Here is an 18,763-nt window from a genome sequence, read left to right on the forward strand (position 1 = left end):
CTATCCCGTAGCCCTTTGGCGTATCTGTGAGTTAAACTGCAGCTTTGCCTGGTTGGTTGCGGTCATAAGCTGCTTTCTTTGCTGAATTCCCTACTGTCAAACAATGTCTTGGACCTCAAGGATTTGTTTTGCTCGGTTTCAATGTGTGCTGTAGTGCCTACTGCTAATTAAACTTTTTTGTCAAACTGGGAACAGGATTATAAGGATAAATTTCCATGCTTCAAAAAGGACTTCTAAACAAAACTAGCGAGAAATCCTTCTTCAACTCAACATTGCATAAGCAACAGAACAGTGTTTGGACGTGGACAGACCTGGGAAGAATTAAACCCAGAAGTAGCCTGTGGAGACAAAATAAAAATGTATTCCTACAAGTCAGAGAAAATGAATTTAGCTTAAATGCACTAAGATGAACTATTCAACAAACATCATACGCGGATAAAGAACCAACCTCGCCTGTGAAGAAAAAGCTGGAGCTGGCAGGAAAGTATAGCAAGCCCAAGCGGGAAGCCTTGTCCCACCATAGTCACTTGGATAATGAAACAAAGGAGTGCACACCAAGGGAGGCGTTTGTACCCCAACATCAGCACTCCCCAAAAAAATCCCACTTTGAAGTAGTGGCCACACAGTCTGAAAAACAAGATATTTACAAGCAGGACATGTTTTGAATGGCACATCTAAGACAGCCCCCAGCAAGGGGAATTTCTCTTGTCCATCAGCACCTCTTCCCCTGCCTCGAAGGTCCCAGACCCTCCCCGGTATGCTGTCAGGGACAAGCAGACCTCACTCGCTCCTGTTTTACTGTCCTGGATTTCGGGTAAGGATTCAGAGCCTGATTTAACTTGCTATGTTGCTTTGAGTTATTTAAAACCTGGCTAACACAGCCCAGTACCAAGGGAGGGGAGGGCCGTCAGCGCAGGCTTTGTGGGGGGAATGAATCCTGCTTTATTATAAAGCTGAATAGCACACGGGGAGCTTGCAGAACACTTTGTCTTTTTTCCCAGTGGCTATTTGCTCTGCCCAAGGTGGTCTAAGCAAATACTTGTTCACAGCTGCTTGGAGAACAGTCTGTGCTTTGATTTCTTTTTTTCCTGAATGCCTCTCATGAGCGGTCTGTGCTGGCATTGCTGGACTCCCAAGATGCGCTGCAGGGTGATTTCCAGTCCTGTTGTGAGTAAATGTGAATCTTCTGTTGGCTTTACAACAGGATGTGTGAGTAAATGTGAATCTTGTCGTTTAGGCGGATGGTCCCAGGGCAGAGGCTGAGCCCCAGGGACTGGCAAGTTCCTGTGGCTGTAATCCCAAGAGCTGTGTTGGGAGATAAAATGCAGCCTCAACACAACCTATGAACTCCTGACATGACAGCACTCCTAGGCGGGTGAACACCAGGGCTTGGAAGACGAAAATATCTTTGAGACAAATTTCAGAGAGCTTAGTACCTAATCACTGAAACACTCAGAGCTGTGTCAGTACACGGCAGGAATCCCGTTACCTCCTTTTGCATTTTGCATTTCTTTGAATTGGCTGTCTTATCGCATGAAGGAAGTGGGGGGGAAAAAATCTTTTGCTCTTGAAAATTTGCCCCCCACAAGATTGTTTTTTCTTTAGGACAGCCACCTTGCATATGAATAACTAGCCCCCAACCTACCAGTCTTAAAGGCACTTTTTCCAGTGGTGAGGTTAAAATCTGAGCTGCGGATTGCAGTTCTGAGAGTGATTTAGGCGATGTTTGGATTTTTAAACTCCAATCCTGCACTGACTCACAGGGTCTTGAAGCAGCTCGGCGATGTGGAGCTGATCCTAAAATCATAAACCAGGTCAACCTCAATCTGTCATCGTTTCAGCAAGTACATCATAGTATTTCTATCCCAGTATTTCAGGAGGCTTTGCCTGTAAGTATAAATAGTTATTTAGGGAGAGCTTTTTACTTCACTGTGAAAGAGGAAAGAATATGATTATAGACTTGGCTTTTTCTTATGAGTTTTCATTGAACTGGAATATAACACACAGACTGCTGCAGAAAAATGTTTATTTACTGTTTCACTAACAAAGCTACAATTATCAGAATAAGGTTTTTGCTGGTTTAATATTCCGATTATGTGTGAAGACAGGTAAGGACTTTTCAGAACGGCTAAAGGTTTTTCCAATCAACTTCTGACAACAGTGAGAAACATAGCAGCCACCCCAAAGGTAATGCTGGACACCTTATGTGCTCATGTACAGGATGTCTCTGTGGGTGATACCCAGTGTAATGCATTTAAATGTAAGGTGCAATACAGAATCATCAGCTCCTTTATTAGGCGAGGGTTTCTTGTACAAAGGAAAAAAACCTGCTGGTGTGAAAGAAGGAATTGAATCCTGAACTAGGGTCCTGCACTAGCAACTGAGTCACCTTCATAGTATTTCTTGAAGCTTGACGCAGAAAAAGAAAACAAATTTGAGTCAACTTGAGCTTTCTTTTAAAATGAATTGAACTTGGAGCAGACTTGGAAGAAGGCAGCAATATCAGTAAGTAAGCACAGAAAGTGAAATATGTAACATGTCCTAGAAGACTTGACTATTCCTGGCACAGCTGAGGCGCTGGCAACTTTGCAGAACGCTTCAGGGAGGAGGCATCTTGTGATCATCTCTAAATGCATGCGAAAACTAGAAGCTTGCAATTGTCAAAGTGCTAGAAGGGTCTAGAATGCCCAATTGTAAACTACCTTTGAAATTTGAATTCTCAGTCTCATCGTTCAGATATTCTCTCAACTATGATTGTAAGACAGCCTTCTAGTAATGGCATGAGTTCTGCTAATGTAATCAAAGGGTCTCCTATAAAGGGTGTGCGGAGGTTTGCTGTAGATGGCTGAGGGAGGGAAGTACGTGGACATGCCTGCTGATGTCCGTGGCAGCCTTGCTCAGATGAAGACCAATGGGAGACTGACAAAAAGACAGGTTCCCCGGTGTTGTAAATCGCTGTAGTTCCCTTGACTTCAAGGGAATTACTGATTTACATCTACTGAGGGTCCGGTCTATATGGTGATAATGTCCGAGATGTATAATAATGGCATTGTGGGTGCCTGTGGGGGATATGAGAACAGAGTCTATGACAACAAGTAGCTGCTCTTGGGAGATGGCACTAGTCTGATGTTGAAAAGGATATGAAGAGGCAAGTTGGCATTACTCTGGGAGCTGATGTTTTGGACACTGTCGTCCAGATACTACGCTGCTATACATGTATTTTCTGATAGGAACGCTGACTGCGACAAGGCATTAGCATGGCAGTGGATTGAGCTAGTCAGCGTAGCAGGACGTGGGTGTCAGAGCTGCTTGAACATTCCTGATCTCCCCGTGGTAGCGGAATGGGAAGGTTGTGGTGTAGCACTTGTCCCTGTCGTAGGTATAGCAGGTTTCAGGTTCGTCGCAGGAGGTGCTCTGCTGAGCCTGGTATATCTCACCACCCAGCTCAATTTCTACAGGATCGCATTTTTTGCAGCTAGAAGAGATGGAGAATAAAATAAGCGTTAGGAGGTGTGATGAAAAGCTGCCCCTGGTAAAACCCAAATCTTCCTTGCTGATCTCCAGATGTAGCTAGAAGAGTACTCTGGCCTTCCTGGGTTTTACCCAGCAACTCCCAGATAGATGCTTTTAATGTTGTTGAACTGCTTTTGCCAAGACGGATCCCTAAAAGAGAGGGTTAAAAAGGCAATGTGTAATTTGCTGATCTTTAAGATATTTGAGACGAACAGGGATCAGAATGAAACTTTCGTCTACATGTGAAACCTTATGTGAACTAATCATGGAGATAACTTCTTGGTTTGCAACAGAATATGAAAGGTAGGCTCCGTCGGGAAGAGTTTCCTCTGTGACTCTCCCTCACCTTCTCTACTGGCCTTCAAGCATGTTTATGAGCTGCTGTGGGCAATCCTGCAGGGGAGGTTAAGTCTTAGGAAATCAACTTAGTAAATAAAATTACTTACAGTTCAGTCATGCGGTAGACAAAAGTGGTTCTGAGTGGGGACAGGGGGTCAGAGATGTTCTCTCGAGCCTTCAGGGGGACTCTGCAAAGGAGGGAAGAGAACCGCTCTCATGAAAACTGCTTATTAAACGGGACTATTCTGCTGTGAACGATTCCCGATTCAACACCTTGTCTAATACTTGTCTGCCACTTACAGGATGCGTATGTTTCTCTCCAGGATTTCTTCACCGGGATTTTCTTTGGAGGGGACAAACTTTGAGGTCACTGTTACACACTGACACTTGTTATTGACCAGCACATACTCCTCGTCCTCAGAGTTCCGTGGATAACCTGCAAGCACAGGATATGCAATCCCAGAGTCGAGAAGAAAAGACCTTGAAACCTGCTCTAGCAGAAAGCCAAGTGATGACAACGCCAGAAATGCACTGTTATGGCATCTGGATTGATTAAAGTCCAGCTTGCGACAGGCACAAATGAGCCTCTTGGCAAAGATGAGTTCAGCTGTCTTCCCTGCTCAGTCTACGGTATGCTTCTGTACGTGGAGGTGATGGGACTGGGAAGGAGCAAACAATGAACCTGGACGCTCTGTTGCTGGAGAGAGACAAATATGCAAGGGTTTCTTGTGAAACGGGAGGAAATTCCCCTTGCAAAATTTGAGCTATGCTTGGCAGCTGGCGGTTACCCAGTTCCACTCTAGTGCACCAGGACTGTTCAGCAGTCCAAACCCTAGTTTGGATCTGGCTTCTAAATAAATGCCTCTGACCTTGCCAATGTGGCAGATGTGTCAGTTTTCCTTGTGTGGTATGTTGTCCTTCAGGTCCCTGAGGGAACGGATGCCAAAAAGCACTACAGGACCCAGCAAGATGGCAGCCTGGTGACCTGGCAGTGAAAGGTAAGCGGCCCTTAGGATGGTTGTGGTTTGCAGGGAAGACTCCAGTCCTGACTTGTTTTGGTCTTCTATCTATCCTGAAGTTGAGTTGGGCAGTTGAGGACCTTCCTCAAATAAAGAACCACCAGCTTGCCTATGTCTCCTGTACTTTTAGCATGCTATTCAATATGAAACTCGGTCAAAACAGGGTAAAATATCCCATCTGTCACCCAGAGGCTTTTTGAATGTTCCTGGTGGCATGCAGCGCCTACTTACTGTGCAAGTAGATGGATTTGAAATAGCTTGTTCTTTGCTAGCTGGTTTTCCTCAACGCAGAGCCTCTGGTCTCTTCACTCAAAGCAAGCCAGCCTTGCTTTTATATGCACACACAGTCATGCCTTTCTTAAGTGGCTGTTTTTACATCCCTCTGTACTTCTACAGGCTGCTAAAATGAAGTTCACAGCTGTCACTTTGCAGCATTGCTCTTCCTATAGCATCTCCGGTCTGCTTAGAAGTACCAAAACCAGTGGTTTTTGTAAGACGGAGGTAGTTATGACTGGGCTCAGATGGACCTCAGTCCTGGGGACTGGCTTACCCTGCTTGTCCTTTGGTTTAACCATGGGGAGAAAGAAAGAGGGTAAAAGTGTCGGTCCATCGTGTTTATGGAAGATTTCATAATCACTTTGACTTAAAGGCTGTGGTCCTAACAGCTGGATTTCTGGCAGTTGCCAAAGCATGGGTCAGTAAGGAAGCAGACATGTTGCATAAGCTCATGTCTGTGGTTTTTTTTTATTTCTATGTCCAAAGCTGCTGGGTTTTACGAACAGCAGACCCTGTTGCTATAGGGACAGTGCTCAAAGCCTGTGGGAGCAATAGTGAAGCTGGGATCCAGGAGGAGCACACGGACGCCAAGCGGTACTGTCAATTTGCTGTTGTTAGCTGCTATTGGCAGTGGCGTACCTGTCACATGAAGCTGCCTGCGAGACCAAACAAGGACAGGATTGGTTGGCAGAGCCCCTAAGTGTCTACTCCGTACAATGTAATGAAAATAGCATGCCAGGTTTTCTACCCAAGGCTTCTTAGAGCTTGCTTCCTGCCCCTACAATGTGCTGGTCTCATCTGCTTCCATTCCACTGGGTTATTTTCCGAGATCCTTACAGGCCACATAATTGTGAAAAAGGCGCCAAAGTTGTGTAAGATGATGCCTCAGACTGACCACACAATTCACCTGCTGGTTTCGGATGCTATTTCTGTGACGGAGAGCAGAATACCTTCTGAAAAATGTTTGCTGGGGAGGTTTCTCAATCGGGAATGAAAATACCTTGCTCTCCTGCTTTGGGCAGTGGAGCAAGCGATTACGGGCATGTAAGAGATCTTGCCCTTTATGCTTTTCTTTATCCCTCTGCAGCGTGTCCCACTGCAGCAGGTGCCCATTGAGCCCTTCAGAGTAAGGGGTGGCTTTGAGAGTTTCTCTGTATAGCATCCAGCACAACTGGCCAGCTGGCCACATACCACTGCAAAAGGTGCACAGAGTGTAAGTCCAGTCACGCTTCTGATGGCAGCGTGCCCCACCAAGGCAGCAATACATAATCGTATCTGACACGCGGAGGTGGTCATTACTTGGAGTTTAATGGTGCTTGTCTCTTTACACCCCTTATTGCAACCTCCCTCGCTCTGCATGCTTCCTCTCTGCCAACTCATCGCTCAACACGAACGTTTCCCACTGAAGCAGAAGCTTAGAATCATAGAATTGTCAGGGTCGGAAGGGACCTTAAAGACCATCTTGTTCCAACCCCCCTGTCATGGGCAGGGACACCTCCCACTAGATCGGGTTGCTCAGAGCTTGCTCAGAGCTTCCAGCTTACTGGAAAACCCTCTTCAGTCTCTGCCTCCTTGAGTCTTAGCCTTTATTTTTTTTCATATAGAAAGTGTCTGGCTTCTTGTCCTTCACATAGAGCTTCCTCCAATGTCTGTCACTGTATTCTAGGTAATGTTGTGTGCGTTTCTTTCTAAGCCCTTAATCCAAAGCCAATATTCAAGTCAGATCCTATTGGCTTCAAAATTTGTCCCAAAACCTTTGGGAGCTTTGTGTTAATATACTTTTATGAACCTGCAGGGTTTTTTTGACTCTGCTCTAAAAATATTGTCCTGATTTAATTCCTTGTGCAATACTCTTGGCATCACTAACCGTAAAAGTTACAGGTACTCCATATGTTGTTTTTTTAAAGCAAAATCTCAAAGCTGCAGAAAAAGAAAGTTTTATCAGCAATATTTCCATGTATCGCTCAGCCAAATCCCTTTGGGGAGGAAGTAGTTAAATACAAAATTTTCTAATGTCCTCCGAAATGTCTGCAGGTTGGATTTTCTGGTGCATGGTTTCCTGCAAGATAGCGTTCCCTCCCTCCTCGACACTCAGCTTATTTGGAAAAAAATTTCTCATCTTCAAATATCAGTTTGTCCTGTAAAACACTGCAAAGCTCAACAAAACTCGGCTGCAGCAAAGGCATTCCAGAAATACCTGTTCGAACTTGGTTGCAAGTGCAAATAGCTACTTTAATAAAGCAGGAAGAGGCTCAATTAGCCCCAAAATACAGTAATTGCAATATAATTAGTAAAAACAGCACTCTTGTAGGTGCATGTAACTCAAATTTGACTTCCCCTCCGGGCTCCTTATGTGTGCATACATATCTCAAGCCACGGGTATGAATGGGGAAAACCAGGCTGGGCTCTGTGTTGAACTGACACAGTATTTCTCAACGTTTTCTGCCTTTTCAGTTCCTGGGTTATACAGCTGGTCGCTTTTCGTAGGAAGCAGTACTCTCCAAGGACCTGCCTTGTTAGGCAACAAGATGCCCTTTCCTGAAAGCCAGAGGAAACGCAGGGATGCTGTTGCCCAGCTGTTGGGATGGTTATCCTTCAGCATGGACTTACCCTTGCCAACCAGATCCGCCATGTGAATGAGGGTGTCATATAGAGATCTGGTATTAGTACAGACAGTACCCGTTACCCATCAAATGCACTGAGTGTGCTGGGATAACAGTCTGATTGCAGCCTCGACTGAGAGCCTCCAAGAAATTCAGTGGAGCTACATGATAAACTACAGCTTAATGAGGGAAAAAAGATGGCAGTAGCGATATGACAGGATTACCAGAAAGATTCTTAGAGGCCTTTAAATCTAGCAGGTAAGAGTCTTGCGAGCTTCCTAGCGCTGCGGGAAAGCAAGCATGCGTTTTTGCGGTTTGTTGCTTTAGAGAACCGATCAAAAATGGCTAATTGTAAAGCCTTAAATTTGCAGCTAGCCATCACTTCTTTAGCCTCAAGGCAGAAATTAAAATCGCACAGCTCCGCGGTGCAGAAAGACACTGAGGCGTCCAAGAACCACTGAAGCATGACTGCTTGAGCACGCTTTGAGGTTCGAATTTTTTTGACTCTTAAAATTATTAATGGCCAATTACACAAAACCCGTCACTGGTATCTTAAGCAGTTTTCCATGCTCTTAATTTCTCACCTACCTGCCACAAGGACGAACCCCGAGGAGATGGCCAAGGCCACGCACAGCAACAAAGAGCTCTTCATCTTGCCTCCCCTTCTTTTGAAGAACAGGAGTGGAGAGCCTGTGTCTGCCTATAAGGGCGTGTGCAAATGATACAGCTCTTTGTTTCCTAAAATAAACAGCCCAGCACCGACACCGTGGAAAATGTGGCTGGGGACTGAAACCAGGCATGTTTAATGCACGGAGACCTCTAGCTTTCAAAGGTGAAGAGGGGCAGGGGGTTGCGCTATTACTGCGTGTTTTCATTATGTTCACCACCAACAAGCAATGAAGCAAAGTGCAAAACCACCCTGGTCCTTAGGGGACACCTTATGGCCAGGGCCGGTGGCACTCTCCCACCTGGGCGTGAGGAGTGTGAGGGAAGAAAGTTTCCAGGTAGCCAAAAGGTGACAGCTCTGGCTCCTAGCTTTGATAACTTGGACTTAAAGATCACTTGACTCGGGATATCAAAAGGCTTAAAGTCTTCAGGAGCAGAATCCTGTTTGCCCCAGGTTCTCTGCAGACACACATTAGGGGCTCGACCTGCCCCCAAAGAGCTTGCAGTCAGAGCAGACAAGATGAGAGAGGGGAGGGGTAAAAGAAGGGGTAAAGCAACAGCAGGTCTGTGGCAAAGCTGAGCTCTTCCTCCAGCTTTGCCCACTCCATCAAGGGGTTCCTTTCCTGTTGAATGGAAAAGGGCCTCCATGGGATTTGTGGTACAAGAAAGGCTGAGTCAGCTCCCAGGGGAACGGTCTCAGCTATTGGGCAAGCAGATGACTCCTGAAGGAGGGGAGTACTGGAGAAGACTTGGGTTGTTTTTTTCCTGTCCCAGATTTGGGATCACCTGTGTAACTCTGGAAAAAATAGCATTGCAGCGTAACCTGCAATGACCGGAGCTGTGTGTGTAGCGTATGTATGTGTCTTGCACAGAAAAGGCCACTAGTGAAGGGGAGCCTGGCCTTAATAGTACTTTTTAGCAAGGACCTCCAAACACCTCCATCAGGAGTCAGAGCTATTCAGAGACCCCAAAATCTGCGTTCTCAGCTTTTTCTCCCAGTGCGAACCTCTCACGCAGCAGTTGCATGATGCAATGAGCTGCTGTGTTGCATCAGCAGTGCTCACGCTCAAGGTTTCTCCTCGGTGGTGGTGGGGAATGATGGGTGCGAGCCCAGTTCCTAGCAGGGCATCGGGTTATACCATATTTCTCCTTCGCAAACCTTGTTCTCCCACCAGACTTCCATTTTCAGGAGGGCAAGACTTGGTTTTCTTTCCTTTCTCCCTCCCCAGAACGTATTGCCAAGAGTTTTATGTGGAGCTCTCTTCTGAAGCAGCAGCAACGTGTTCCCTGTGCTCCATCTTCTGCAGAAGGTTAAAAATAAACCTGGCTCACCATGGGGTGGTAGGAGTGTCTATCTAAAGCACTATTTATTTCAGTCATCTTTTTTTGGTAACAAAATCAGATTTATTTTTTTTAAAGAAATATACAAGAAGGGGAGATGCAGGCAGCAGAATAAAGCCTGTGCAAAAGAGGCTGGTCCTGGTCTCTTTTGCCAAACTGCTCTGATAAAAATACGGCACTGGTAAAATCCAAGCGGAGGCATTCATGAGTATTTTTGGGTTTGACTGAGCAGAAGGATATTCTGTGTGATTCTGTTGATTTCGGTGGTCTTCCCTGCCTGCCGGTGCTCGGCATATCTGAGTTTCGGTTGCTAAATCTACATGTCTGCATGCAGTCCCTTTGGTCTGTACGCGGTGCCGCGAGAGCTATTTTTAGTCCCGTTCAGCCACCTGCATGTTTCTGGGGATTTCTATCGAGATTTCAAGCTCTTTAGGGGAAGACTTGTTTTATGAATTGTTACTTTTATGGACTATCCCCTTCTCAGTGTGTGACATGTTGAATTACCAAATATTATCTGGGGCAGCAGGCGCTAAAGGACCGTGGCAGTTTGGAAAGGGGCTGGCATACCGTCACCCCAGGTTTAAATTCTAGGCTGAGTGGGGAGGTAGACTCCCAACTTCATTGCGAAGCGGAGGCCAGTGGAGGAATAATTCAGAATTTGAAAAGAAACGGGACCCAGCCTTGTAGGCTCTGTTTCCTTGCACTTGTCCTGTGCCTCCCGTTGGCCCTGGACATGCTGAACTAGGATTTTCCAGGCAAGAAGCCGGGCAGATGCCTGGATGAAGTGAGGCAAAATAGTTGTGTCTGTGTGTGTCCTTGCTACGCTGGGTGAGGAGTGGAGAGGAGGACGGCCGTACCGCGGCATGGGGTGTCTCCAGATAACACACCGTCCACTAGCAGTCTGTCCTACGGCTTGCTTTTCTCCTCATTTCTCGCTCAGGAGCAGAGAAACTGGTGGATTAAAACAGACCTGCAGTGGTCACTGATCATGGTATTAGTAGTGGTGATTCCACTGATGCTTACAGCAAACCAGTGTGATTTGGCGTGAGCAGTTCCTGATAACTGGACGAACTCGCTCATATTGGAGGTCATCTCCAGCTTCACCAGAAGCGGATGATATTTTCAGCAAGTCCTGGAGAAGGTGTGAATGTCTGTAGGTGTCATTTCTTTTCTGCTCTTAGACATTACCCTTGGATTGAGAGACAACAGGTAAATTCCATTGAAATCACGGAGGGTTTATGTGGAAGTTGGTCTGGTTTTAAGGCTCTGAATTTTGAAAGAACAAACTTGAAAAAAAAAAAAAAAATAAAAAAAATGAGGGTGCTACACTGTGAGGGCAGTTGGACGGAAACCAGGGTCAGGGACACACTGAAGGCCTGGGTTTCTGTAAGTCGAGTTAGCAAAAGTTACCTGGAGTTTTAACCACACAGAAACTGATTGGAGAATTCTCTGGATGGACTTCACCCCCAAAAAATGGTAGGATTAAGCAGAAAGACTACAAAGCCTGATCAGGGGAGGGCTGTATTTTAGTGGCCAGCCAGTATAAAGTGAGAATTTCCACTGAGGTGTGGCTAACAAATTAAATGAGTGTTATGTCTCGTTGCCCCAAACCAAGTTATTCTTGTTCCAGGCCTGTATCCAGGGGAGGTGATACCTGAAAATTGGCACGGACGGATTTGGAAAAAGCGTCTTAGTCTGAAGCAAAAGAAATATTTGGTGCAAGCGCAAATATGGAAAATTTTGACCTGGAGGTGACTATGTGCAGAAGCTGAATGTGTCAGAAAAAAGGCTCGCGAGATTGGTCTGCCCTCAGAGATCTACCAGAATCCAAATGAATTGCCAAGAAGTGAGTAAAAATGTGCACCCCTCTCTGTTTCAGTTAACCTCAATATTTGCTTGACATGTCTTTTTCCACAAGGTGGACAGAACTTATAAATAAAACCGCACCTGTTCTGCAGTGAGAAAAAAACACCTGCACTCGTTCTAAGCAGAACTCCTCTCGCTGGGCTGTGTGGCTGCTTAATTTATCTGGGTTTCTGAGCTCCATCGGACTGGGACACCAGCAGCTGCCTGACGCTGATCCGCAGCCCCCGGGGACGGGCTGGAGATGCCCGTGTCCCTCCAAAGATGCAGTTTGGTGGAGGGAAGGACTCGGGAGAGTTAATTTATGTACCTCGGATGTGCCCAGGGAGGTTTTCAAACACGTCGTCTTCTCTCTGAAACTTCGGTGTGGTTGTAGGGAACTGAGCAATGAGGAGTTTCAGTTAAGGGGGGACAGATGTCAGGTGCGCTTTCTGTCGCGATTTGGGGTGTTTTTTTTTCCTCTCGTTATGGTAAGATTACTGTACAGACGGCATTTGTACGTGGAAAAAAAACAACCCTAAAGGAGTTAAAAAAGGCACTCTTTTATTTCTCTGTGGCATTATTCGTTGCCGACACCTGTCAGGATGGAATGGAAGGGCGGCTCCTCCCGGGGCTGCGCCTATGGGCTATTGCTCTACGGGCAATCCCATGGGAGAAGCCAGCTCCCGCCGGCTCCGCACCTGGAGCGATCCCACCGGTACCTCCGGCACGGAACCGCCAGCCGTCAGCAAACACCGACGCCCGACGGCGGCGGGAACACCCGGCCCGGAAGCGGAAGGGCGGCGGGAAGCGGAAGGGCGGCCGGGCCGGAAGCGGAAGCGCGGCGCAGAGAGCCGGAAGCGGAGCCGTGAGGACGCGGAGCGGAGCCATGAGGACTCGCCGCGGCACCGTCCTGCGGCCGCCGCCAGACCCTGCCGAGGCGGAGGATGTCGGGGAGGAGGCGCCCGGAGCGCCGGAGGAGGAGGAGGACTTCCAGGAGGCGCAGTTCCGGGCGGTGATGGCGGCCCTGGAGAGCGGGGAGGAGGAGGCCGGGGACAGTGAGGAGGAGGAGGAGGAAGTGCTGGGCCTGCAGCTGCCCGAGGACAGCGAGGAGGAAGACGAAGAAGAGGAGGAGGAGGAGAAACAGGGTGTGGATCTTTTCATAGACCACAGCGCAGAAGAGGACGAAGGTGAGGAAGAGGAGGATGGAGAAGGTGAGGAGGATGAAGAAGGTGAAGAAGAGGAGGGTGGAGAAGGTGAAGAGGAGGAGGAAGATGAGGTTGAAGATGAAGATGGGGACCTCTCCATGGAAAGCGACTTGGAGGAGCGCCGCCAGGACACCAAGCTCCCCCATGAGCTCTCCTGGGGCCAACGCAAGCAGCTGTACTACGACACGGACTACGGGAGTGATGCCCAGGCCAAGGGCAAGCGTAGCCAGCAAGAAGTCGATGCTGAGGAGGAGGAAGAGGAGCAGGAGGCTCAAGTCATCCAGAGGAGGTTGGTGCAAGACCTGGGGGAAGATGATTACGGGCTGGATATGATCCAGGGCTATCTGGCTGAGCAGCAGAAAACCCACGATAGCAAGGGGCAGAAGATTGACAAGGATTTGCAGGCCCTTCCCAAGAAGGAGCAGCTGAAGCTGCTGAAGCAGGAGTCCCCTGAGCTCCTGCACCTGATTGAGGACTTGGAAGTCAAGCTCATGGAGCTCAAGGACGAGCTGCACCCGCTGCTGCAAATGGTCAAAAACGGCACTATCCCGCAAGGGAAGGGCAGTCGCTATTTGCAGACCAAGTATCATCTCTACCTGAATTACTGTGCCAACATCAGTTTCTATTTGGTTTTGAAGTCCAAGAGGATTCCGGTTCACAGTCACCCCATTATCGAACGGCTGGTTGCTTATAGAAATATAATCAATGACTTAGCTGTTATAGATCAAAAGTTATCCTCACAAGTTCGTATGCTTTTGAAAAGCTACTATGATAAGAAGGAAGATAAACTACGGAGAGAGAAGAAGTTTGCGGTGTTTCTCCCACTGGATGTTAAGAAAAAATCAAAGCGTGCTCCTGTGCTTCCTAATGGCCGGGCTACTGCTGACGAACCGTCAGATGAGTCAGACCTGGACGAAGAGGCTGCCCTAGAGTACTACAAGAAGATGGAGGAGAAGATGAAACTCAAGAGGAAGAGAACTGAAGACCAAGGCATGCTTGAAGAAGAAGCGGTGCTGGAAGGAGAGGATCCAAATAAGAAGAGAGGTGTGACCTATCAGATGATCAAGAACAAAGGCCTCACGCCCAGAAGGAAGAAGATCGATCGCAACCCCAGGGTCAAGCACAGGGAGAAGTTTCGGCGAGCCAAGATTCGCCGCAAGGGCCAGGTCCGTGAAGTTCGGAGGGAATTGCACAGATACGCCGGGGAACTGTCTGGCATTCGCGCGGGAGTTAAGAAAAGCAGGAAGCTTCAATGATACTAACTTTTCTCTTTTTCTGAGAGCTGCGAGTAGCACTACTGAATCCAATAAAAATTTTGTAAAAGATTGTGTGTGTTTATCTTAACAAAACTGGGGTTGGGGGTGGTATTTGTGGTTTGGGTTTGGTGTTGTTTTTTTTTTCAGAGGATGCTTTTCAGAAGGTACTGTCTCTAAAAGTGGCACGGGGCCCTTTCCTCACCTGGCCGACATAAAGAAAAGAGGTTTTTCTTTATTGTGATGCTGTCTTTCCGCACTGTAAATACTGGCTCTGAGAGACCACGAGGGATGTTTCAAGCAAAGGGAATGCAATGGTCTGTGTGGGATCGATGGGGAGATGGGGGTGGGACGGAGGGATCTCCAGCGGGTGGGTGACGAGGCGGGTCGTGCAACTGTCGCTGCCGTCTTTTTCCTGTCTTGTTCTGGGCCCTCCTTTTAATTCTGTAACTGAGCAGAAAGCTATTACTTAAATCTCATGAGGCCTGAGGTGCCGTTTCCCCTCTTTCTGAGTTCAGTGAGAAGCGAAGCAAGGACTTGGCTGGATTCCGTAGTTATTTGTGTCTGTGATAAACACACTCGCTTCATCCATGATAAATATATTAACTGTTGCCTGCTGCTGTAGGCCTAACACAGTATTGATACAGGACAAACAGGTAAGATGTAAGGGCGTCTTCAGTTAGAAGGTAAACCTTAAAAATATTTCTTTTACTTCCATGCCTTCTGGTGGAGAAACGTGTTTAACCCCACATTGAAGTTCTTGCTGGGAGTGGCCAGTTCCAGTTCAGGCTGTAAAGGGGGAATGACTGATGAATTTTTATTAAAAGTTTAACAAACACTGCCTCAGGTAAGACCTGCCCTTGTGTCTGGGATGGGTTTTGGGGAGCCCGTGCCTTGATTTGTCCACCAGTAGCATCTGAAAGGTAGTGCTGGCTGTTTCCTGTGTGAAATAACTTCAGGTGAATATTTTTTTTGTCAATAAATGCTACTTCAGTTGCAGAAGAGCTAGTGTACCTGGGTGGTTTGGTTGGGGTGGTTTGTGTTTTGTTTTGGGTTTGTTGTTTTGTTTTTTTTTAGTGTGTGATAGTCTTGGGGGAAGCCAAAATATGAGCCCGTGTTCTTGAAGGTGTGACAGGCCGGATGCTGTAATTCGAACCTACGGCTGCTCCGCTCCTTTTCTGCGAGTCGAATGTGCTTCCAGAGGTTTTGATGTAAAACTTTACGCCTGGGCCTGTTTCTGCCAGGAACACGCTGTTGTTTGCTGACAGGAAAATATTGTGTTAATTTTGAAAGCTGAATGTTGAAGGGAGAGGTAGAAAAACAACCAACTTCAGCTGGACCGATGGGAACAGAAGTAAGGAGACTCTTTGTAGTCCTTAACTGTCCCGGATCCATGGGATGTGAAGCTATACGTGGTGATTTTGGAGGGGCTTCTGGTATGGTAGGTAGATGTATAGGACAAAATAGTGAAATGACGAGTTCTGCTGACTTTCATGGCCCTGCATTTGTTTGCCCCCTGCTGCTGACAGGCCAAACAGCAGTTAAATGCTGCATAATAAATAAAAACACGTTTAAAAAAAAACAAAACCACCCAAACAAAACCAAACCAAAACATTTGCTCCACAGAAACGGTCTACAAAGCATTGTGAATTGATCGGCTCCATGAAATCGCCTGGGTCACCGGGGCAAAGATGAGGCTTGCTTGAAAAGGTCACTGAAGGTGTCTGCTCATTTGAGCAATGCTGTCTGTGACCTGATGGCCTCAGGTGCGCTACATAACCTGTTAGCTGTGGGGATACAGATGTCCTTCACCTGTGCTTTTGCTCCCTTTCCCTGAGCAGGCATCAACAGTGCTAGCTGTTTGCTCTTCCTGGTGAGAAATGCATAACTTACAGCCTTTTTACCGAGAAGGGAACTAGAGCTTTTCGCGAAATGATGTCGTTTATGAACTCCGCCTGGGAAACCTGATGGAGGCTGCCACTGATAATGCTGAGCTACGCTCCTGAGGCTTTGCCAAGAGGTCAGTAAAAGGTGATGTGCCGGGAAAAAGAAGCAGCTTAGGTGCTTTTTCTGGGAAGGAATTGGGGTTGCATAAGAGGCATCACGTGGGATGCGGAAAATATCCTGCAGAGATGCTAACTGATCTCATTACTACAGCGCCTGCTCACGCACATTTCGCACTTTGTGCAAAAACGAAGGGCTGGCGATCTCTTGCAGATGTGTAGGCAAGCTGTAAGGATCCTTAGTGTTCCTCTGAAAAGCTTTAGGCAAGCGGAATTCTGGCAACTTCCATCTGAGCAATAAATAAGGCAAATAATAAATTAGTGTGCTGTTAACAGCCGTGCTCCCCAAAAAGGATGGGATGAAGGCTGAAGGCGAGAGGGAAGGCAGAGACAGCCAGCAGATGGCACAGCACGACTCCCCGGACCACTGTGCAAACCCATTTTAATGAAGATTAAACGCAGCATTAGGTTCGGTTGGTTAGTTCAGAGATTGGACGAAGCCGTAAATAGCTCTTTCCCGTATGATTTTATGTATGAGTGATCATGGGAAGGCTGTGATTATTAATGCTGTGGGAGGGCGGACACGGTAATATTGCTCCAAGAAACACTTCTTAAAGGGATGTTTTGTGCTCAAGGGAAATCCCTGATGGCAAAGAGGTTTTGAAGATCCCTATGAAAATGGACATGTGCAAAATAGAGGAAGGACCACAGATGATGGTCTGGAAAATAAGAGAAGTGGAGCAAGGTGATGGTTAACGCTGGTTTGTTTGGGTTTTGTTTTTTTGTTTCCTTCTTCCAACAGTGTTTCTGGAGAAGGCACTGACCCTGCCAAGTGATGTGCTTCAGCCATGGGATGGCACTCGTCCTCGCCAGGATGGCAAGCGCCGGCTGCCCTGCTCGGAAAGGACCGGTGATGGGTTTGCCTTGGCAGCGCCTAGTGCAGGTTGGGACTTGTGTGCTCAGGTGACACCTGAATCACCCCACATGGCCTTGGAGGAGATATTGGACCCCTGTCCTTTCCATCCCCTCGCTCGGAGCACGCTAATTCCAGAGGTAGTCAGTCCCCTGTGCGCTTGCACGTAAATGATTCATATTTCAGAAGCACATAGGTGGTGTGTAGGAAGCTCTAAGGAGAGGTATGAGCTGCTGTGTCGTTCTTCTACACCTGGAAAACATGCTCCTTGGTGGGTGATAAGCACCCAGAGTAGGCCTGGTGTGCCTTTGGAAGCTTGGGCAGAAAATGTACGGTGGCAGAGAAGTGGACAATGCTTTCTGCATCACGGCCTGCAACTTCTATTTATACCAGGTAAGGAAGATAGATTCAGTAACTCGCATGGAAATACATCTGTCACTGCCACAAATGTTGTCAAGGCTCTCCTAGTTGTCTTCTGCGATATTCTGTCAGCAACAGTCGGAATGTTGTTTTACTCTCGCTAGTGAATAGAAATGCAAATATTCGGCTTTGAGATTTGTAAAATGGATTAAAGCATCTGTTAAATGAGTTGCAACATGTTGCAGGACTTAGGGCAGCACTGGACAGAGCAGTCTCCAGGAGTCGGTTCCCATCACAGCGTTGTTTTTGCAATTTCTATGTGATGTTTAGAAAGAAAGAAAGAAGCAACGTGTTTCAGCTTAACCTAAGTGCACTGAATGCAGGGTATTTTTCATAACTGGTAGATTTAAGTTCTTTTGCCCCATGTGTTGTCAACGCCACGGTCCACATTAATTGCCCTGCCTTAATGAGAAGCCTTTATTACTGTCTTCAGAAAGATAATCTAAGTGGAGGTGCCATTGGTGGGGCCTATTTGGTAGTTCTATTGCTACTTCGTCGTTCCTTACTATTAAGTAAGGAATATATTTGGGCCTTGTATTGAAACCTCTTGTCAAAGGATCTGAAAACACTGCTGTCGATGAGATCTTACCCTTGGGAAAGCGAGGGGGAGGCAGGAGATGGTGCTGTGGCTTCGCTTCATGGGTTAAGTTAAAGCATGTGGGAGTCTGGCTTCCTCATCTTAAGATGAAATTCTGCGTTTCCCTGCGCGTGGGCTCTGGTCCCGGGAGGTGACTCCACATGCAAGGGGGCTGCTGCCCCCTTCCCTCTGCCTTGCTGTAGGAACAGACCATGAAATACAGGGTGGGATACCGTGAAATACGGTGGCTGATGTCCAACTCCCCAGACGGCAGTCTGGCCGGCGATGGTAGCGGGGCTGGGGACCTTGTGCTAGCAGATGGCTTGTCTTTAGCTTGTTGGGGTTTTTTTGTTTGTTTTTTTTTTCCTTGAAGTGTGAGAAAGGTGAATTGGGCGGTGATGAAAAGGCAAGCGTTAAGGGTATGAGGCTGGAAAAACAACCCCAAAACCTTTAGAAGAGGGGCGGGAAGAAGGTCCCCTCCGTACTGCCCGGCCGCCTGCGAGAGTGTGGTGGCCCGTTTCTTGCCGACCTTGCGCGATCCATCCTTCAGGCCACCCGCACCGGGGGAGCGGTGGCCCGGCCCGGGCCAGTGGTAGCCCGGGGCGAGGGGAGAGCTACTCCCCGGGGCCGGGCCGGGCCCGCGCCGCCGCCGTGACGGCAGGGCCGGTCTCCGCGGCAGGTAGGGCGCGGTGGCCGGGGGGTCGGGAGGGGAACGGGGGGCGACGGGGGAGAACGAAACACCGCCGTCCCCGCCGTCCCCCCCGCCGCGGCGGGGGCGGAGGCCGGCCGC

General features: G+C 47.8%; 3 protein-coding genes across 3 annotated transcripts in view; 2 read left to right on the forward strand and 1 right to left on the reverse strand.

Annotated features, from left to right (window-relative positions):
- Positions 1-2,009: 2,009 nt before the first annotated feature.
- On the reverse strand, positions 2,010-8,503 carry JCHAIN (joining chain of multimeric IgA and IgM). Its single transcript, XM_063335880.1, has 4 exons — positions 8,339-8,503; positions 4,153-4,288; positions 3,960-4,040; positions 2,010-3,475 (listed from the first exon to the last, which is right to left on the reverse strand). Exons 1-4 carry the CDS (start codon positions 8,400-8,402, stop codon positions 3,274-3,276), a joined length of 483 nt encoding a protein of 160 aa, XP_063191950.1. The 5' UTR covers positions 8,403-8,503; the 3' UTR covers positions 2,010-3,273.
- Positions 8,504-12,449: 3,946 nt separating this feature from the next.
- UTP3 (UTP3 small subunit processome component) lies at positions 12,450-14,120 on the forward strand. The gene has a single exon (XM_063337062.1). The coding sequence runs from the start codon at positions 12,489-12,491 to the stop codon at positions 14,061-14,063; it is 1,575 nt and encodes a 524-aa protein (XP_063193132.1). The 5' UTR covers positions 12,450-12,488; the 3' UTR covers positions 14,064-14,120.
- A 4,336-nt stretch (positions 14,121-18,456) lies between these two features.
- RUFY3 (RUN and FYVE domain containing 3) overlaps positions 18,457-18,763 on the forward strand; it is a 52,554-nt gene continuing 52,247 nt past the window's right edge. Inside the window, exon 1 of the mRNA XM_063336792.1 lies at positions 18,457-18,652. The gene's annotated coding sequence lies outside the window, so the exon portion shown is untranslated. The remainder of the gene's footprint in view (positions 18,653-18,763) is intronic.

The sequence above is a fragment of the Chroicocephalus ridibundus genome, chromosome 5, assembly GCF_963924245.1.
Source record: "Chroicocephalus ridibundus chromosome 5, bChrRid1.1, whole genome shotgun sequence".
NCBI classification, from domain to species: Eukaryota; Metazoa; Chordata; class Aves; order Charadriiformes; family Laridae; genus Chroicocephalus; species Chroicocephalus ridibundus.